The 19324-nt window shown below is 47.1% G+C and overlaps 1 protein-coding gene across 1 annotated transcript in view; it reads left to right on the forward strand.

Moving 5' to 3' along the window:
- The window catches only part of LOC142557172 (uncharacterized), a 77842-nt gene extending 62266 nt beyond the window's left edge, over positions 1 to 15576 (forward strand). The window contains exons 7-9 of the mRNA XM_075668838.1: positions 1107 to 1308; positions 9006 to 9189; positions 14991 to 15576. Of these exons, the coding sequence (XP_075524953.1) occupies positions 1107 to 1308; positions 9006 to 9189; positions 14991 to 15140 (536 nt within the window). The 3' untranslated portion in view covers positions 15141 to 15576. The remainder of the gene's footprint in view (positions 1 to 1106; positions 1309 to 9005; positions 9190 to 14990) is intronic.
- The last annotated feature ends 3748 nt before the right edge of the window (positions 15577 to 19324 follow it).

The raw sequence follows: 19324 nt of genomic DNA on the forward strand, positions 1-19324 counted from the left end.
GGGCGCGCGCTCTCGCGCGCCGGCACGCGTACATGTAGTTTGTCCTTTAGGTGTCAAATTGAATGGGCATCGTTCGCGCTTTCTTTTACTTTTGTTCCTTCATTTGCTTGTTTTTATTCCGTCGTTTCTTCATGCGTTGTTTTTATTGTTTGTTTTGTTTTCTTTTTTCAGTGTTCCCTATATTATAAATAAGGCATTTAATTCGTGTGTGGGAATCGCCCATCGCTGCTTAGGGGCTTTGGCGTCGCGCTGCTAAGCACGAGGTCGCGGGATCAAATCTCGGCCGCGCCGACCGCATTTCGTTGGGAGCTAGATTCATAAACGCCCGTGTGCGGTGCGTTGGGTGCATGTCAAAGAAGCCCAGGTGGTCGAAATGCAGAGTCCCCCACTATGACGTGCCTCATAACCATCATCCTGGTTTTGGCACGTAAAACTCCAGAATTTGATTAATTAATTTCGTTTTTGTGAAAATCAGTGTCGCGTTACCGCCTGCAAGGTAGGCTGCAGATGTTTTCGTTTTCAGGTATTAGAAGCTTTCGAGTTTGTGTAACTACTACCACCACCAGCACGCGGAACATCGTATGAGGTTTTCTAAATAAGCAATTAATTAAATGCGGAGTCCCGGACCGAATGCAAAAAGCGTTTCGCTTGTAAGAGATGCACCCCCCTGATCGACTACCTTCTCTATTGAAATGTTCGCTGTATAACGCTTGCCCAGAGTCCGCTCTAGGGCCTGAAACAATTTACCGTATGCGTGTTCGAATTTGTTTTCCCTCGACACCATGAAGTATCATGTGTAACTACTCTGATAGGCAGATCAAAAAACTAAGCAGCGATGTGGGTTAATGCAGATAGAATGATAACTATTCATAGCAGAAGAGTGCGCATTTGGGCTGATTGGTTCATGATTATGGTGACTGAAAGAATAAAGACACTTTGGTTGTTATTCAGCGCTGTTGTCCGTGTCCCTCTGCTCTTCCTGTTGTTTAGCACTGTTTTTACTGCTCGTAGTCATAGCAATCACATTTTCGAATTCTGTCAATGCCCTCACGATTGCACTGTAACTTCAAATGGATGTCCGGGTCTTGCCTGTGGCGTCCGCGCAGGTCTGGACGCGGCTGCCAAGTCATCGCTCCGCTTCCCCCAGCGGCTGGTGGACGAGAAGCTGTCGGCGTACTCGTTTCGGGACCGCGACCTCCTTCTGCGCGCCCTGCTCCACCCGTCCAAGGCACGTCGCATCGGTTCCAATGTCTCGTACCGGCCGCTGGACTACGTGGGACAGTTCGCCCTCGAGTTCGTTCTCTTACGGTAGGTGCACGCCTCAGAGTTGAACAAAGAAATTGTGTTCATTCATTCATTCATTCATTCATTCATTCATTCATTCATTCATTCATTCATTCATTCATTCATTCATTCATTCATTCATTCATTCATTTGTTCGTGAATTCGTTCGTTGGTGCATACATTCGTTAGTTCATGCGTGCGCTCATTCCTTGTTTCATTTTTACCTTCGTTATCTTATTCAAAACACATCTCTATCATGTCATATCATAATCCGCCGGTCTGGCTTATTATGTACTGGTGAGTCCCGGTCTCACCACAGCATTCCAGTGAAACTGGAATGTTAAAGCATTAGTGTGCTGTGATTTAGGGGCGTGTTAATGACTCACTTGTGGTAAGCATAATATCGTGTCCTCCGCTCCGGTGTATCTGGCAGCCCAGTTGCTGCTGGGGGATGCAAACCCTCAACAAATAATTTATTGGTTCTCTCATTTTTGGGTAAGCGAGTGAACAACAACAACAAAAAATACGCAGATCCGACGAACATGTTGTAGACTGTGTGATGCGAAGCTTTAGTGAAGTGGTTAATTAGGCTTTATGCAATTAAACGCTACTCACTCAATTTTTTTATTTTCATCTTAGGCAACATGTAACTTCAGGCGATTTTTATGCTTATGCGTGGTTCGTGCAGCTCTGATACCTTTAATGGCATGGTAATGCCATTTCAACCTTCCTAGCTGGCATTCAACTGTACGCTCGTGACAACTTTTTTGTAGCTTCAACACACAGTAAAATAGTAACATAGTAACATAGTAAAATAGTCACTTGAATGAAGACAATGTACAGTAGCAAAAGCTGTGCCAAATAAGCCGAGCAATTTCGCTATCTGTGAAAATCGTTCTGCACTAGAGTCTCGGTTCATAGCTTCGTTCATTGCGCACCTTTTCGTATAAAAAAAAAGCACGGAACAATAGCTACCGCGAGCCATTTAATTAGTTTAAGTGTACACAGTGGGTTTCTAAAATCTAAGGTTCTTATCCACTTTAAAATAAATTCCTCTCCCTCTAAAAATACTTCACGTACTGGTTATTCTAGTGGCATCCAGCAGAAGGAAAGAAGGCGAAGTTATTATCGTGGGCGTCTCTCAGAGACTCACAAGCAAGATCTCTTGGGCAATTCTAAGAAAGGGCGAATGCCTACTTTACGTGTGAGTCCATTGTTCTGACAAAAAAGAAACTGCGCTATTTTACCGTAGGTGGCAGCTAGCGTTAAGTTTCTTGTGACGTGCATCAAATGCCGTGCCTTTGTTCGTGCGTAGCTAAAACTTATTCATTAACTCTGGCTTCTCCACAATCAGAGGCTCCAAGTGGGAAAGCCCTCTTTACTTTCTTTCTTTTAATAGTCTGTTTTAGTCTTCTTATTGAACCTTAACAAGAACAATAATAATAACAATAAGAACAACAACAATGATGATGATGATGATGATGACGACGACGACAATGATAATAGTGCGTATCAGGTTTGCGAAGTAACTTAGCGGGCTAGTGTCACTCTATTTACATTCTTATGTAACTGCTGCGTTGCATTTCCTTTATCTAACGCGTTTTATTTTCTAACCTGCGCAACGGTATCGTGAGAAGCAAGAAATAATTGCGACCCACAGTGCATGTTTCGCGCCCCTTTTAGCCGCTCTCACCTTCTCGGGATGCCTTTTTGAGGGTGAATGCTATCCATCAAGCTATACAGTTTAGAGGAGGCTAATTTAACGTTGCATGAAAGTTATTCCACCTTATGTTATCTTCCTCTCTTTCCTTCTTTTTTTATGTCATTTCTGTTTGGACGGGCTGGGGGGGGGGGGGGGGGGGCAAGCGCGTGAATTTACATGATCAATGGCCGGAAGCATGTCCCATCCAACGTTTGGTGCCATTTCGTTCTTCTATGAAATGCATGTCTAGAAGCACCAGCCAGAACACGACGTGCGAAGAGCAGATAAATGTACTTCTCGTATGTTTGTCTCACTTCCCGTTCCGTTTTGTGCTTCTAGCAATAAGTGGTCGTCAACTAGCCCCATTGTATACCTTGTTTCATTCCAATTTAGGCATGCCTGCCTATCTAACTTCCTATTTATTTTTTTTAAACCGAAGCTTTCTTTGCCTCTTCTCCCGACTTTCCGGGCGCTGCTGCTGTTGTGGCCTGGCTCAAGCGCGTGCAGCTGGGTTTCTCGCAACACTACCAGATGGCGCTCGCCTCCGCGCATCCCGGAAAACACGAAATCAGGGAAGGAACACTTTATGATCACTCAAAGGGAAGCTCTTTACTTTTCGAAACGAGATCAGGACTCCTTAGAACGGGTACTTATAAAGCGAGAAGCGCGAATTGCTGGGCCAGTTGGTTCATGCTTAAAGCGGGCGGGCGGGGGGGGGGGGGGGGGGGGGGGGGTGCGGAGCACCGAAAGCCGAGACGCAGGACCAGAAGGAGGCACACACACACACAGCCACCGGTTTGTGCGTGTGTGCGTGTGTGCGTGTGTGCGTGTGTGCGTGTGTGCGTGTGTGCGTGCGTGTGTGTGCGTGCGTGTGTGCGTGTGTGTGTGCGTGTGTGTGTGCGTGTGTGTGTGCGTGTGCGTGTGCGTGTGCGTGTGTGTGTGTGTGTGTGTGTGTGTGTGTGTGTGTGTGTGTGTGTGTGTGTGTGTGTGTGTGTGTGTGTGTGTGTGTGTGTGTGTGTGCGCGCGCGCGCCTCCTTCGGGTCCTACGTCTTGGTTTTCGCTGGTTCTTCTTTCTTTTCGTTACAAAACGAGGTACAACAAGGACGCAGAAGCATGCGTATGCTTTGGGAAAGCTACAGAAACGATGGAATGTGTTTTATTAGAATGTGAAGATAGCTACCCAGCGATCGGTTTAGGCTCACCTGGCCCCCTTGAAGCCCTTGGATTCAAGGAAAGCAGGGGGAAAGTAAACATGTCCGCTATAGGAATTATAGGTGAATGGAAGTTTGGTGGCAGAAAAGTAGGGAGATTACAAACAACGCGGACGCATACAAAAACAAAGTTCCCAATGGCGGTTACGAAAGCTTGATGCTGGGAATTCTTTTTTTTTAATATAGGTAGGACATTAGGCAAGATAATAAGAACCTGGTGGCGCTAGCCACCATCCCGTTTCAAAGGGTACGCTCATAGCATCCATCCATTCGTCCAATCTGGCCGGCGCCGCCGCGGCAGCGTTTCACAGTTTGTTTGTATGGCACGCGTTGTTCTTGCTTTCCCATACGACAAGAATGCAGGTGCTGGGCTGTGGAGGTCGCGTACGTGCTGGGCTGTGACATTGTAAACATTACAATCGTCATAGCCTGAAGAGAGCGTTTGGAGCTGACGTCTCAGCAGCATGATGGCCACGTACGCAGAAGCAGCACGTAAACATGTGCCAACAAAATGGCTCCAAAGCGTGCACTCAGCGTCGAGGACACCCAGGCCCGAAAGAAGCGTCGCGCGGAGCAGGAGCGTCTTCGCTGCGCAGCGAAACGTCGTGCAGGCCGCGAATGTATGAATGCAATGTATGCATACAATTGTATAATAATTATCTGAATTATGCAGAGCCCCATAATTTCATTAACGCTTAACACTTCTGCCACGAGAAAGACAAGTGGTTCTTCATGAAGAAGGGAAAGGTTAGCACTGCAGCCCCTGAGGATGCAGAAGACAGTGCTAACCTATATATATATAGAACGTGGGTATAGAATGTATACACATAATTATAAAATTCATTGAAAAAGTTTAACGCTTCGGCCACGTCAGTCAAAGCAAAGAGCTCGCAAAGCTTCGCTTACATCGATTCCCAGAGTGCGTGCGATCCGCTGATTTTTTTTAGTTTTTTTTTTCTGCGGCAGCAGCTATAGGAACTTGGAAAGCTCGATGTTTCTAAGTCAGTTGTTCGGTATCGTTTCTTGCGTAACGCCATCGGCGTCACGTCGTTATCGTGTCGCCCTCGTTAGGCCAGCTTCTCGCTCTCAGCGTCCGACGTCACCCCACGACAAAGGAAGAAAAAGCAGCGCTTTGCCAATCACCGCCGCAGGGACTCCTGACGGAAACATGATGCAACTTAGAGCCCGACACGCGAGCCACTAGGAGGAAGGAAAGAGAAAAGCAGAAGGGGGCAGGGAAGTTAACCATAATAACGTCCGGTTGGCTACCCTACACCGATGAAATGGGAAAGGGGAAAACAAAGATGACAGGGAGAGGTAGGAGGGAAGGAAAGAAGGGAAATTAGCGGTGAGTTCGCTGACGCGTGTGGTCTAATAGTTATCGCATTAGTAGTCACAGACGTTCACACAAGCCCGTCGTCCTCCAGAAGCACAAGAGTGCCTTCACCGCTTTATGGGCCGACGAGCGATGGGGGCGGTGCTCCAGCAGCACCTGCACAGAAAGCGGCCGATTATCCAGTTTTTGGAGAGCGTTAGCAAGTTCTTGTCTTTCTGGGGCCTATAGTGGACAGTGAGACAGCAGGTGGTTGATATTTTCTTTGGTGTCGCAGGCCTCGCACGCTGCACTGTCGGTCACTCGAATTAACGTAGAGTATGCCTTTGTGAAGGCAACTCCTCCACTAAGTTCCAAGTAGTTGAAGAGGAAGTCACGGGCTAGAGTGTTTAATGCGAAGCATTCTTGTCCGAGTCAACCCGAGTTTGTGTCTCGTCTATCTGACGCTTTTTCGTAAGCCGGCCCCCGGAGGTGGCGCAGTACTGCAACGCATGAACGCGCGACACGTGCGGCTGACGTCACCTTCCCTTCATACCTACGTGCTGATGTCTTAATCTTGCATAAAGGACCAGTACACACGAATCGTTTCTGTCAGTTGACTGAAATGAGAGTATTCGTAACGACCTTTTCTTTTTTCTATCATACCGAGCATGTTTGGCATTACCTAGATGTCAACTGGAGTAAAGGGTGGGCGTAATCTTTGTTAGTTACAACAATAGAACCTAGGTAACAATAAAGGGAGCGAAAACATGGAGAAAATTGACTTTGATATTTATTGAAATGTACAAACAATTAGGTAGAGAGAAATGAAAGTGGACGAAAAAAAAAATAACCTTCGCAATGCGCGTGCGGTGCTTCGTCAATTATGCTACCACGCGGCGGCTGTCCTCTCGCTCACTTTTTTTTTTGGGGTAATTATGTATACGGGCACTAGTACTAGTGTGTACTAGCAAGTGTACTAGTGTGGGAGTCTTAGCCAGCGCCACTCATGTTTCACACAGAACTTTCTTTTTTTTTTAACCAACCAGGTCACGTAGGGCGTGAATCAGCAGCAGGCAACTGACCAGTAAACCCTCGTAGCTAGCTCAAATCATCAAGGCTGCTCATGCCGAGGCGCTCACTATGTATTGAGCAAGATAGAATAAGAGGATTTGAGAGGCTCGCGGGGCATTCCTCCTCCTCCTCCTCCTCCTCCTCCTCCTCCTCATCATCATCATCATCATCAATCTATTTTTATGTCCACTGCAGGACGAAGACCTCTCTCAGCGATCTCCAACGACCACTCTCTTACGCTAGATTATTCCAACTTGCGCTTGCAAATTTCCTCATTTCATCACACCACTTAATTCTCTGCCGCCCTGGACTTCGCTTCCCTTTCCTTGGAGCCCATTCTGTAAGTCTTAATGGTCCACCGGTTATCTACCCTACGCATCACATGGCCTGCCCCGCTCCATTTATTTTTTTCTCCTTATGTCATCTAGAGTATTACCTCGGAGCATTAGCCCTCAGTAATCTGTGCGAGATTTTGCGCGGGATTTTGCGCGGTCACGCGAACGCCGAGAGTGGGAACGTAAGTGCGTGCATCTCGGAGGCCACAGCCAGTTATGCCGTAGTTAAGGAAGGTTGCGTTGTGCTCAACCGAAGAGAACTTGTTCGTGATAAGATAGTGGAAACCGGCCGTTAACATAGAGTTCCCCACAAAAAAAAAAAAAATACTAGACAGATCTATGGCGCTAGTGTCAGTACAAGCATGCATGGTGGTTGAGCCGGCATATGAATGATGGTTACAGCAAAAGGATTTGCCTAAACTTCACCTCTGATGGGATCAAACGGCATTGCGACTTTGCAAATTGCTCCTTTGCGTCAAGTTCATTGTGCTGTAAGTATCATAATTTGCAGTAGAATTTACTGGCTTTTTGATTTAGAAATGTACGGTTGCTTCCAAATTTAAACCAATAATCCAAGACAAAGGGTAGTAACTAAAGCCACATGAACGTCGAAAGCCACAAGTACGAAGACATGTCAATACCACGTAGTAATCGTATAATTCCTGTGGAAGCAGAAAGATCGCAGCGCCAGGGTTCTCCCTATAAATTTTTATAGCAAATTTCTAGGGTTTTTTTGCAAAGACTTTAACCGATTATTTTAAATCACCCGTTGCAGATAGTACAACTCTAATCCTTGTGCCGGATTATTCAAAGAGAAGGACATGAATGAAATGATGCTCGGTAAGAAAAAGAAACACGAAGTTAAAGCCGGAGCTATGTACGAAGAAGTTATAATGCGTATTTAGTTCATTTACATTTTTTTTTATTTGTAAGTTTAATTTGGGGGCGCGTGTTTCCTTGTCCCACGTTCAGTAGAAGGCCTCAAATCATCTAATTTACGAGAGACGAAAGTGGCCAGAAAGCCAGACCCCACGAACCTGAAATCAATCTCAAGTCGCCAGAGAAGACCTTGTTTTCAAAAACAAAGAAAGTAAACAAGTGAAACTAGCCGGGCTCAAACGTTGTTCAGTGTTGTTCAGTGAAGGCGAAACATGATGGTGCATTTCAAAAAAAAAATGTCTCATTTAAACAAAAGTTACTCTCTTAAAGCATTCTAAATAAAGTGGTTTCAAAGCATCCCATGCAACACTGATTAGGCAATATTTATGCTGGGACCACTACATTGTGAAAATGGAGCCACAAATTGGATCAGAAATTCATATCTTTCTTTTTTTTTCATTTTTGTCGCGATATTAACAGAAATGTTTATTTCTTACCAGAAGCTTTTCGTCATCTAGTATACACAAATAGCAAGCTCATGTTGTGAATATATTCCTGATGGAACAATGAGCTTTCTGTCTGAAAAATAGTAGATGTGCGGCAATTGTCCACTCTTTCTCATGACAAAAAATAACGTAAATTAAAACAAAAAGTATTAAACGACAGTAGTCGTGAAACAGTGCCGCCTGTAGAATATAGAACAAATTTCGACGTAATAGGTCAAAGTAATAACTTTGTAGAATTTTTTCTGCCCGAAACAGTTTCCCCTTGTGTGCGTGACCTTCGAAGAGTCCTCACGGCATGAGACACTCTCTTCAGATAGGAATCGCTTGAATAATTACTTCCCACATTGAGGTAAAATAGTATTTTTTTTCAGCAGAATCTGCGATGATCGACAAAACACCTAGTGCACTTGAGATGGAATGACCCAGATATATATATATATATATATATATATATATATATATATATATATATATATATATATAGTGCAACTGACTGTGGTCTGCTTCGTACAATCATCAGTTGCACTTCGCCCTCGAGTAAGATGCTGAACAGCGCTTTGCAATCCGGGGAATGCGATTAAATCATGGCTCAAGGACCTCAACGAAGTGGAACGTGATGTTGACGCGTACCTCTAGCATTTACAGCTAAATCTTCACGGATTAGTGTTGTTGTATTTTCTTTGTTTCGGTTCCTCTCTCCAGAGACATGGTGAAGAACGGCACCCTTAAGAGCAATCAGGATCTGCACGACACCAGGACGCGGCTGCTCCGTCAGGAGGCGCTGGCGCGTGTGGCGGCCCTCAATGGTCTCGACCACTACGTGTTCCTCGACGAAGGACCCGAGAAGACGTCCATGACTACGTTCGCTGACGTGGCGAGGTCCCAGGTGAGCCAGCGATATCCAGTCTAACAGCGATCGCCACTGTGACCGAGGTGTATTTTCGTTGTATTTGTATCGGCCTTGAGCTACCCATACCTTCTTAAGGAAACCATGCATGGTGTCCTCAGCATAAAAAAGGATTTCCCTAGTCATATACATGTAAAGCGTACAAGTTCTTCGTTTGGGCAACCGCTGAATCAAGTTGAATTATTGTGAAGCATTTAGGAGAAAAACCGAGTTCGAATGACAGTAGGAAACATAACATTGAGTTTTTTTAGATAGATAGATAGATAGATAGATAGATAGATAGATAGATAGATAGATAGATAGATAGATAGATAGATAGATAGATAGATAGATAGATAGATAGATAGATAGATAGATAGATAGATAGATAGATAGATAGATAGATAGATAGATAGATAGATAGATAGATAGATAGATAGATAGATAGATAGATAGATAGATAGATAGATAGATAGATAGATAGATAGATAGATAGATAGATAGATAGATAGATAGATAGATAGATAGATAGATAGATAGATAGATAGATAGATAGATAGATAGATAGATAGATAGATAGATAGATAGATAGATAGATAGATAGATAGATAGATAGATAGATAGATAGATAGATAGATGATGTATCGCCAACTTCATCTTCATCGTGCCTTCATCGGCACTGCCATGGTCATCATGACACGTGAGCAGCGGAACACACGGACACAGGCTGCAATAAAGCTGCGGTGCTTGCGGCGTTATGTCTGATTGATGTCAGTGTCTTTAAGCCTAGTGCGACATATCCGTGGCGACGAGGCCTGGCGTCGCTAGGTGAGAAGAACCGCGTCAGCATGAGTGCTGGACGGCCACCGGAATTTGCCGATGCAGAAGGTACGTGGCCTACGTATCGCGTTCGCCTGGAGGCGTACTTTGAGGCTCATAGCATCGTGGACCCAACGAAGAAGCGAGCGCTGCTCATCGCTTCGCTCACGGACAGGGCAGTGCGTGTGGTGCAGGGCCGGTGTCAACCAAAAAAGGTGAATGAACTGAGCTATGAGGAAGTCGTCGGGTATCTGGAAGATCACTATGCTCCGGAGGTCAACGAGATCGCTGCAAGTTATGCTTTCTTCATGCGTTCGCAACAAGACGGGGAAGCTGCTCAGGACTTCATTGCGGACATTCGACGCCTAGCTGAGAAGTGTAACTTCGGCACGTCATTGGAGCGCATGTTGAGGGATCGAATCGTTTGCGGAGTGCTGGATGAAGACGTTCGGCGCCATTTACTGACGCGACGGAAGCTCACCTTAGAAGAGGCTGAAGACTTTGCTGTCTCGGCACAGAGAGCTGTTGAAAATGCCAGGAGCATGAACTCGGCGCACTCAGAAGTACATTTTGCCCGACAAAAGCGCCATTCCTCGAAGCGACTTCCCAAGCCGGAACAACGCGACGTGTGTGGAAGGTGTGGAGAATCGCATGCTGAGGACGAGTGCAAACACCTTCGCGCGGTGTGCCACCGGTGTGGAAAACGAGGACATCTACGTCGGATGTGCCTGTCGAGCACAAATAGTGACCGTCGGCAGGGATCTTATCCAGCAAGACAACGGCGCCAGGGTTCGTACGCCATGGCAGCCGGAGAGGACACAAGCTCGGACGACACCGACGCCTTGCACACGATTACAGCGGTTCTCCATCACGCAGCCAGTATCCGCAAGGTTAGGCCTATTTACAAGGACATCAGTTGGAATAACGTTCCGCTCACTATGTTGGTGGACACGGGGTCACCTGTAAGCGTCATTCCCGTAACGGTGTTCCGCAAGTGCAAGCAGCTCTGGCCTCCGTTGGAGAGTTCACAGCTCAAGCTCTCTTGTCTCTTGGGAGAACTTCCAGTTGTCGGCCAGCTTAGCATGACCGCTACGTGCGACGGGAAAGATATTCCTGGTACTGTCATAGTGGTCGACAGCTCCGGACCATCTTTGTGCGGCAGAGACACCATCAAGGCATTTAATGAAGTTGGAGTGGCAATGTTGTCGAATGTGGTAGCGAATCTGCAACCGGCTGGAATACAGGCTGTCAGCACAGGTCTGCAACAGCTGCTTGACGAATATGCCGACGTGTTTGCTCCGGGACTCGGCCTGTGCAAAGGACCACCGGTCACATTTCAATTGAAAGAAAACGCGTGTCCACGGTTCTTTAAGGCCCGTACTGTACCCTACGCTCTCAGAGATAAGATGTCTGAATCGTTGGATCAGCTGGTCGCGGAAGGCGTTTTGACGCCGGTAAAAACCGCTGAATGGGCAACCTCTGTGGTACCCGTTTTGAAGGGTGATGGGTCCCTCCGACTGTGTGGAGACTTCCGTATGGCTGTGAATGCGGCCACTGTGGTAGAACAATACCCGTTACCTCGAGTGGACGACATTTTCGCTAGGTTAAACTGTGGCGAAGTATTCACGACCTTGGATTTGCGTCAAGCCTACAACCAGTTGCCATTGGATGAGGAAGCAAAGAAGATAACAGTCCTCAACACCCAGAAGGGTCTTTTTTGTTTTAATAGATTACCGTTTGGCGTAAGTTCTGCTCCAGCCATATTCCAAAGGCGAATGGACGGACTGCTGGGGGATATTCCTGGAGTGCAGGTGTACATGGATGACATTATCATCGCCGAGAAAAAACATGATTCATCTAGGCTCAAAACCGTGCTGCAGCGGCTGCGGGAGTATGGTCTCCGACTGAACAAGGGAAAGTGCAAGTTTCGGCAAGACGAAGTCACATTTCTCGGTCATCGTATCGACGCGAAGGGTCTGCGACCGAAGGACGACAATATCAAAGCCGTTGTTGAAGCCCCAAAGCCCACCTCGGTGAGTGAGCTGAAAGCTTTTCTCGGTCTCATAAATTACTATGGCAAGTTCCTGCCCAACCTGGCCACCATGCTAGCTCCGCTACATGCTCTCTTATCCAAAGGAGTCAAGTGGCAATGGAGCCAGGAACAGGAGAAAGCATTTCAGCAAGTTAAGCAGGCAATTGTGGCTTCCAAGTTTCTGGCTCACTTCGACCCGGATAAGCCACTGCGGCTGGAGTGCGATGCATCATCAGTAGGCATTGGGGCCGTTTTGTCGCACCGCGTGAATGGTGTTGACTACCCCATCGGATTCCGGTCCAGGACACTTACCAAGAGCGAGCGCAATTACTCGCAGTTAGAAAAAGAAGCTTTGGCACTGGTATTCGGCGTCGCCCGGTTTAAAGACTACCTGTACGGACATCAGTTCGTCTTAGTAACAGACCACAAGCCTCTTACTGGTTTATTCAATCCAGGTAAAGCCATACCACCGATGGCAGCCGCAAGAATACAGCGTTGGGCCTTGTTTCTTGGCAACTACAACTACACATTGCAGTACCGGAAGGGCAGTGACCATTCCAATGCTGATGCCCTCAGTCGGTTGCCCTTGCCAGTAATGGAGGAGCCGCGGGACTTAGCTGCCGACGAGCACGTTTTGTATGCCCACTCTCTTGAGGAAACAGCGCTTTGCGCCCGCGAGGTTGAACATCTGACTAATCGAGACACCAGCCTTCTGCAGGTTAAAAAATGGATTTCCCAGGGATGGCCGTCATATCTTCCGCAGGGCCATGAGCATCTCCGGCCGTACTTCAACAGAAGAACAGAGCTTACAGTCAGCCATAATTTGGTGTACTGGGGACATCGCATTGTTCTACCCCTGGCGGCGGCAAGGCGTGTGTTGCGTCTTTTGCACGAGACACACCCCGGCATGACAGCCACGAAAACATCAGCGAGAACGTTGTTTTGGTATCCGGGACTGGATTCCGAAATAGAGCGACTGGTGAACTCATGTTCCACATGTGCGCAGGCTTCAGCGATGCCACCAGCACAGATACCTTTGGCCTGGCCAGCCACCGGGGAAAGGTGGAGCCGGCTGCACGCAGATTTCGCAGGCCCGTTGGACGGACAAATATTCTTAGTCGTCGTCGACTCGGAAACGAAATGGATGGAAGCCATTCCAATGAAAACTGCCACGTCGCAAACCACGGCCAACGCGCTAAGATCAATATTTGCACGGTTCGGCCTTCCAAAAACCTTTGTTTCTGATAACGGGCCACAATTTGTGGGCAAAGTTTTTCGTGAGTTTCTGGCACGGAACAATGTGCAACAACTCACAACAGCCCCTTATCATCCACAGTCGAATGGGTTAGCCGAACGAGCTGTGCGTACGCTCAAGGAAGGACTAAAGAAGAACCCCGGAATGGACCTCAAAATACGCATAGCGCGGGTTTTATGTCGATATCGCCGAACGCCCGTCAAGGATGGAAAGTCGCCGGCGGAGCTCTTATTGGGGTACCAAATAAGAACAAAGCTGGACTGTATCGCTCCCGATGAAAGGTCACCAGAAATCCAACCACGAGTTGGAGGGTCTCCAGTTCAGGCAGGTGACCCAGTCTGGATGCGCGATTTCCGAACAAGTCGTCGCAGGTGGATACCAGGAGTAGTGCGAGATCAACTGGGGTCCAGAATGGTCACTGTTGATTCCGGGAAAGGAATTCAGCGGCGACATTTGGACCAGGTGAGACGTCGAACTGTCTCAGACTCTTTCTCGACACAAAGGGTAGCCGTAAACCCTGCAGATAGCACTCCAATCACGTCGCGACATAGTCCGGAAGTGGCCCAGACGGATAGCCCGCCACCGTTACGAAGATCGACCCGACAGCGACGGCCTCCTGAACGCTTGGACCTGTAAGAGGGGAAGAAGTTATGTATCGCCAACTTCATCGTCATCTTCATCGTGCCTTCATCGGCACTGCCATGGTCATCATGACACGTGAGCAGCGAAACACACGGACACAGGCTGCAATAAAGCTGCGGTGCTTGCGGCGTTATGTCTGATCGATGTCAGTGTCTTTAAGCCTAGTGCGACATATCAATAGATAGATAGATAGATAGATAGATAGATAGATAGATAGATAGATAGATAGATAGATGGATAGATGGATAGATGGATAGATGGATAGATGGATAGATAGATAGATAGATAGATAGATAGATAGATAGATAGATAGATAGATAGATAGATAGATAGATAGATAGATGTGGCTTGTAATAAGAAGCATTATAGTGAATTATTTATTTAGGGCGCTCTGAACACTGCCAGTATTTCTTCCAAGTTTTAAAGGGTATATGGATCTTTAGCCAATGCAAAAAAGAACATAATAAATCGAGAATTTCATTCCACCACTACGTGAACATTGCGCTGCCACGACAACCATCGGCGAAATGGATCACTGGCTTCAGCAAAATGACCCCACCATTGCAGCGCCCTCGGGCGTCGTTCGCATTGCAATAGACTCCATGCCTTTGTTGTCTGAACCCGCAGTACCTACAAAGCACGAGAGAGAAGCGTGAGAAAAAGAAGTCCGGAAATGTAGTCAGTTTGTAGACTTCAATGAGGTTCCGCGAGCGCTACGTTTGCCCGGGAAATCACTATTACCACGCGGCATGATCGTGGTAAGTACAAAATAAGGGCCTCAGAGCGGTTACCTGCGACTGCAGTGACCACCTGCGATGGTGACGTTACCGGTATGGCGGTGAACAATAACATCATGGTAGGTAATGACGAGCATGGTGATGAAACGGTGTTCATAAAGAGGTTAAAATTGGCGGTGCCTATACCGAGGGCGATCTTGATGGAACGGTCGCGTGCCTAGTTACTCCGGAAATTTCGACACGTTATATAGTCATTGAATATTATTGACGGTACTTGAGACAACACGCCTTCACCTTAACGTTCTTTCTTATCCAGGCGTCATCAGCCGGGGCGACCGGCAACAAACAGAACAGCTTCCTCCATAACTTTCTTCAGTCTGTGGCTGGTGCAGTGTACATCGACAGCGGTTACGACGTCGACACGATTGAACGCATCTTTTTGAAGTTCTTCAAGCCGCACCTATAGTCGACCTTGTCACTCACTCTGCCCGACTGGCACTCTGCATACAGACCCTTGGCAGAGCGAAAGTGCCGGACTTTGTTTTATTACTGCAGCACAAGCTACTTGGCTGCTCGCTGCATTGTCGAGTGATAAAGGTGTCTGCACGTACATGTACTCGGACAAGGCGGTCGAGACAAACCTTAAGCATTGCTTTTCTCCAGTGCTAACAAAAAGAAAAGTAATAATAATTGTAACTGGGAAAAGACTTGCTAATGAAGAGCACCGCCTTCGATCACAACAAGATTTTTTGTGTGTGTGCAGAGTTGTAACGAAAACTCCCTGCTATGTATACACATTGCTGTACACCTGAAATGGCAAAGCTGCTTCAAGGAACCGGTAGCTGTGAGTTGGCCGTATTTACCGAATTGAGTAAATAAACATTGATTGATTGATTGATTGATTGATTGATTGATTGATTGATTGATTGATTGATTGATTGATTGATTGATTGATTGATTGATTGATCGATCGGTGCCAGGGCAAAGCTGCGACGTTGGGCCTTCTGTCATAGTGGCGTCTCGTCAGGTGGCAGCGCTCCGCCAAATTCGCCACGTGCGCGGCAAGTGCGAACAGCCACACCTACAGAGATGCGCGTACGTTCACGCCTGCCACCCAGGCGGCAACGTTTCACCAACTGTACAGTCCAACGAAAAGAATACTCTTCTGAACACTTTCAGCTGGCCGCTGCGTCCTTCTTGTTTCAGCATTCGCGCCTTCGTCCCTCCCTCTGCTTTTCCTCCTCGCACAGAAGTGCGATAGCGTGCCAGTCTCGATGGTCCCGATAGTCGCCAGTGCCGCTGTCTTGCTGTCCGCGCGCAGCTCCTGGCTTGAAAGTTTTGTAGAAGCAGGGGAGGATCCGCAGACTGGCGGGTCATCTACACCACAAGTGCAACTAATATCGGCAAGTGCTGTGTTCTACGGTGCAAGAACGACGAGTGTGGCCAATTCTGTAGTGTTGCCAGAGTACGGAGCGGGCGTTTTGGTGAAGTGTATCGGTGGGAGACAATTGAACGCGTACTCCATGCTGATTTGCGACAGCACTGGGAAGACTGGACTGCGTAAATTGCTCGGAAGCGTACTACAGTTCTGCGCAGGGGAAACTTGCGAGCCACCGGCAAAGCTGCTGGACAATGGTGAGTAGTAAGCGCCTACCTTTTCATGCAGTCAGATGCATCTTAGCACATAAGCTTGCATTGCTGATGGCTGATCGGCTCAAGCTTGGGGTGGGCTACTTCGTAGTTTTTGGCAAAAAACAGGCCTAATGCTAGAACACTAGCACCACAGTATGCTGGCGTTGCTAGATCAGCACTAAAGATATTGAAGAAATTCGGCATTATGCTATGCATACGAAATGCTCTCCGAATATGCTCGGTGTATGAGCTGGGTAATACTACAATTTTGTATTTTGTGAACCCGTCACAATCCAGCGGTGCTATCTGTAGTATGGTCTGGTGTTTTGTTTGGTAGGATGGTCCACCGGTTTTCTGCCCTACGCATCACATGGCCTGCCATGTAATAGCATTAAACTATTATATATTCATCTTAAAACCTGAACTGCTTACTCCCATGGGCTAGGAAGCCCATTTCTTCCTCCTTCTGACGAAAACAGCGCTTGCGACATGCGGACATGTCGATAGCTTTGTACACCATGTCGTCATGGGACAGGGTAATATGGAGAGCTCCGAATCTCTTTGCGAACCGTTACAAATTGTTATGCATCCGAACCTGAACTGAACCGGAACGAAGTCGGAGAGTGTTGAACCTGAACTCGAACTGAACCGGGATTTCTTCTTTTCGGTTTGACACCCTGCATGAAACATAGTAAGGCGAACGAGATAAAGTAGCTAAGTGCACAACAAATGTGAATGAAGTGTGGAGTGTACGTGAGCTAATAAACCACGTATGCTGCTCAGCCTAACTCACAAAATTACACATCAAATCAGCAAAAATGGTTCGAGGCTTATTCATATGTGCAGAATTCTAGACACATAATGAAAAAGTAACACGCTAATTTTCGTTCAATCGCTTGAGAAAGTATGGGGTGGGTTGGAGTTAAAGATTACTTGCATTTCTTCTTGCTTCAGCTGCAACGTGCTAAGGAAGAAATCACTTCGCATCTAAGTGTGGTTATGCTTCTGCAAACATACAACGCACAATATTCGAGCAGTTGACTTTGATTATCCTAATTGGGCCGCCATCTGAACTTCACTTTCAAGCACTTTAAAAGCGTCAAATATGAAACTCGGTCATTGGCCCTCCATGCATTTTCCTCCCATCACCCTGCTTTCACTTCCCTTCACACACGTGAAACAAAATTATCGGGAATGCGGCGAAGTAAAAAATTCTGTGGCGTTTTAGCGGCAAATGCGAGAGAAATGATTTATAATCTCGTCGTACCCCTTGGAGGTCCCGTATCCATGGCCTAATGCGTGTTCATCACAGTGCGGAGTGCAGGAGCTCACTCAGCCACGTCCTACGACTTCGAGGAGCCAAACGCGACTGACGGAAATCAGGAGCAGACAGACCACCATCTGTTAAAACATACATACATACATACATACATACATACATACATACATACATACATACATACATACATACATACATACATACATACATACATACATACATGAAACAATCCTGTCGACTGCGCCAGTTTTATTACAATACATACATACAGCTCTTTTGAGCTCTTCATCACCTTCCGAGCTCTGCCACGTGACCACATTCCAACATTCGCACACATTTTCCGCTTTGACACTCCTAACGCTAACGTAATAACACGCAAAAAAATAATGTTAATAAAGAGCCATACTCGCCCACTGTGCTGCTTCGCCCCAAAAACTGTACGCTGTCGCCTTCAAGTAGCCAAGTTCGCAACCACACAGCGTGAGCAGCTTTTAATGAATTTATTGAAACACAGCCTCCGAGGTGTCCGACGTCCGTTTGAATCGCGGAGGCCGTGATAGGAGTGAGTGTGATTTGAATTGTTGCCACTAGATGGCCCTACAACGCTGTACCAAAGCAGCGCCGACCAGTTCTCAGTTTCGCTCGCGCATTTCCAGGAGAAGAAAGAGCTTGCAACTACCGCCACTACTACTGCTGCTGGCTGTAGTCGATGTTCTGCGCCGCGGGAGGGCGGTTGCTTCTCCTGTTTGCTCTCGGGTTGCGCGTTTCGCCCGCCTCCGGCGATCATTCATCTCCCCACGCCCCGTTCGCCGCCAACGGTCAAAGCAAGGCGCCACATCGTCGCACCCACCCCGTCCTGCCTGGCCCTTCCATTACGCCTCCAGAGGTTCCGGACACGTCGCGTCTGTGGGAAACGGCCGGCTCCGCTGGTCGACCGCGTCATCTCTCTTGAAAGCGGGAAGGCCCGCTGTTGTATAAGCGCGTGAACTCGGACGCTTTGAAGCTCGTCCTCAAAACGCCTCGTTGTGTGCTTGTGTTGAAAGCCACTGTAGTCGGTGGCGACCTTTTAAGTATGCAGCACAATCTGGACCCACAAAAACGCAGCGCACCTGCCCTTCACCTCTGAGAAAGAGCCGAGCCGGCTGGAATCTGCTCACAGCTTAATGACAAATTGCTCTGCTGACGTAAATGTTAGGCTAATTACAATGTAAAAGCCCGTTGGTTCGAGTTGAAATACAACATTTACAAGAGCGCTGACATCAGGATCCCCCACAGAATTAGCCAGGACGTTCAGGTTTCATCTTCAAACCAGTGACACCGAGATAGATCTGTGCGATGAAAACAGCCATTTTGAACAGGGCTCGACGTCCGAGTTTAGTCATTTAAGTAACTTTCCGGGATTTGAATGCGAAGGCATTATGACTTCTCTAATTAACTGGTTACGACCGTGATACATGACGTCATACGTTACCACGTATCCTTCACAACTGTACCTTAATCCACGTGGCTCTAATTTGTACCAACCTTAATCCACTTTAATTCACCTTCATTCCACTTTACTCCACCTTAACTCCCCTTACTCTGACTTGTTCCAACTTTAATGTAGCGTTGCTACTGGTGGCACACAAGACGCTGTTGACGGCACTGACGAATATTATCTTTGTTATCTCTCGTTGCGGGCAACGCTGGCTTAATTTCCTGCCTCATGGTACACATATGACGCTTTCGCATCAGTAAAC

This window comes from Dermacentor variabilis, chromosome 9 (assembly GCF_050947875.1).
Source record: "Dermacentor variabilis isolate Ectoservices chromosome 9, ASM5094787v1, whole genome shotgun sequence".
Classification (NCBI taxonomy): Eukaryota; Metazoa; Arthropoda; class Arachnida; order Ixodida; family Ixodidae; genus Dermacentor; species Dermacentor variabilis.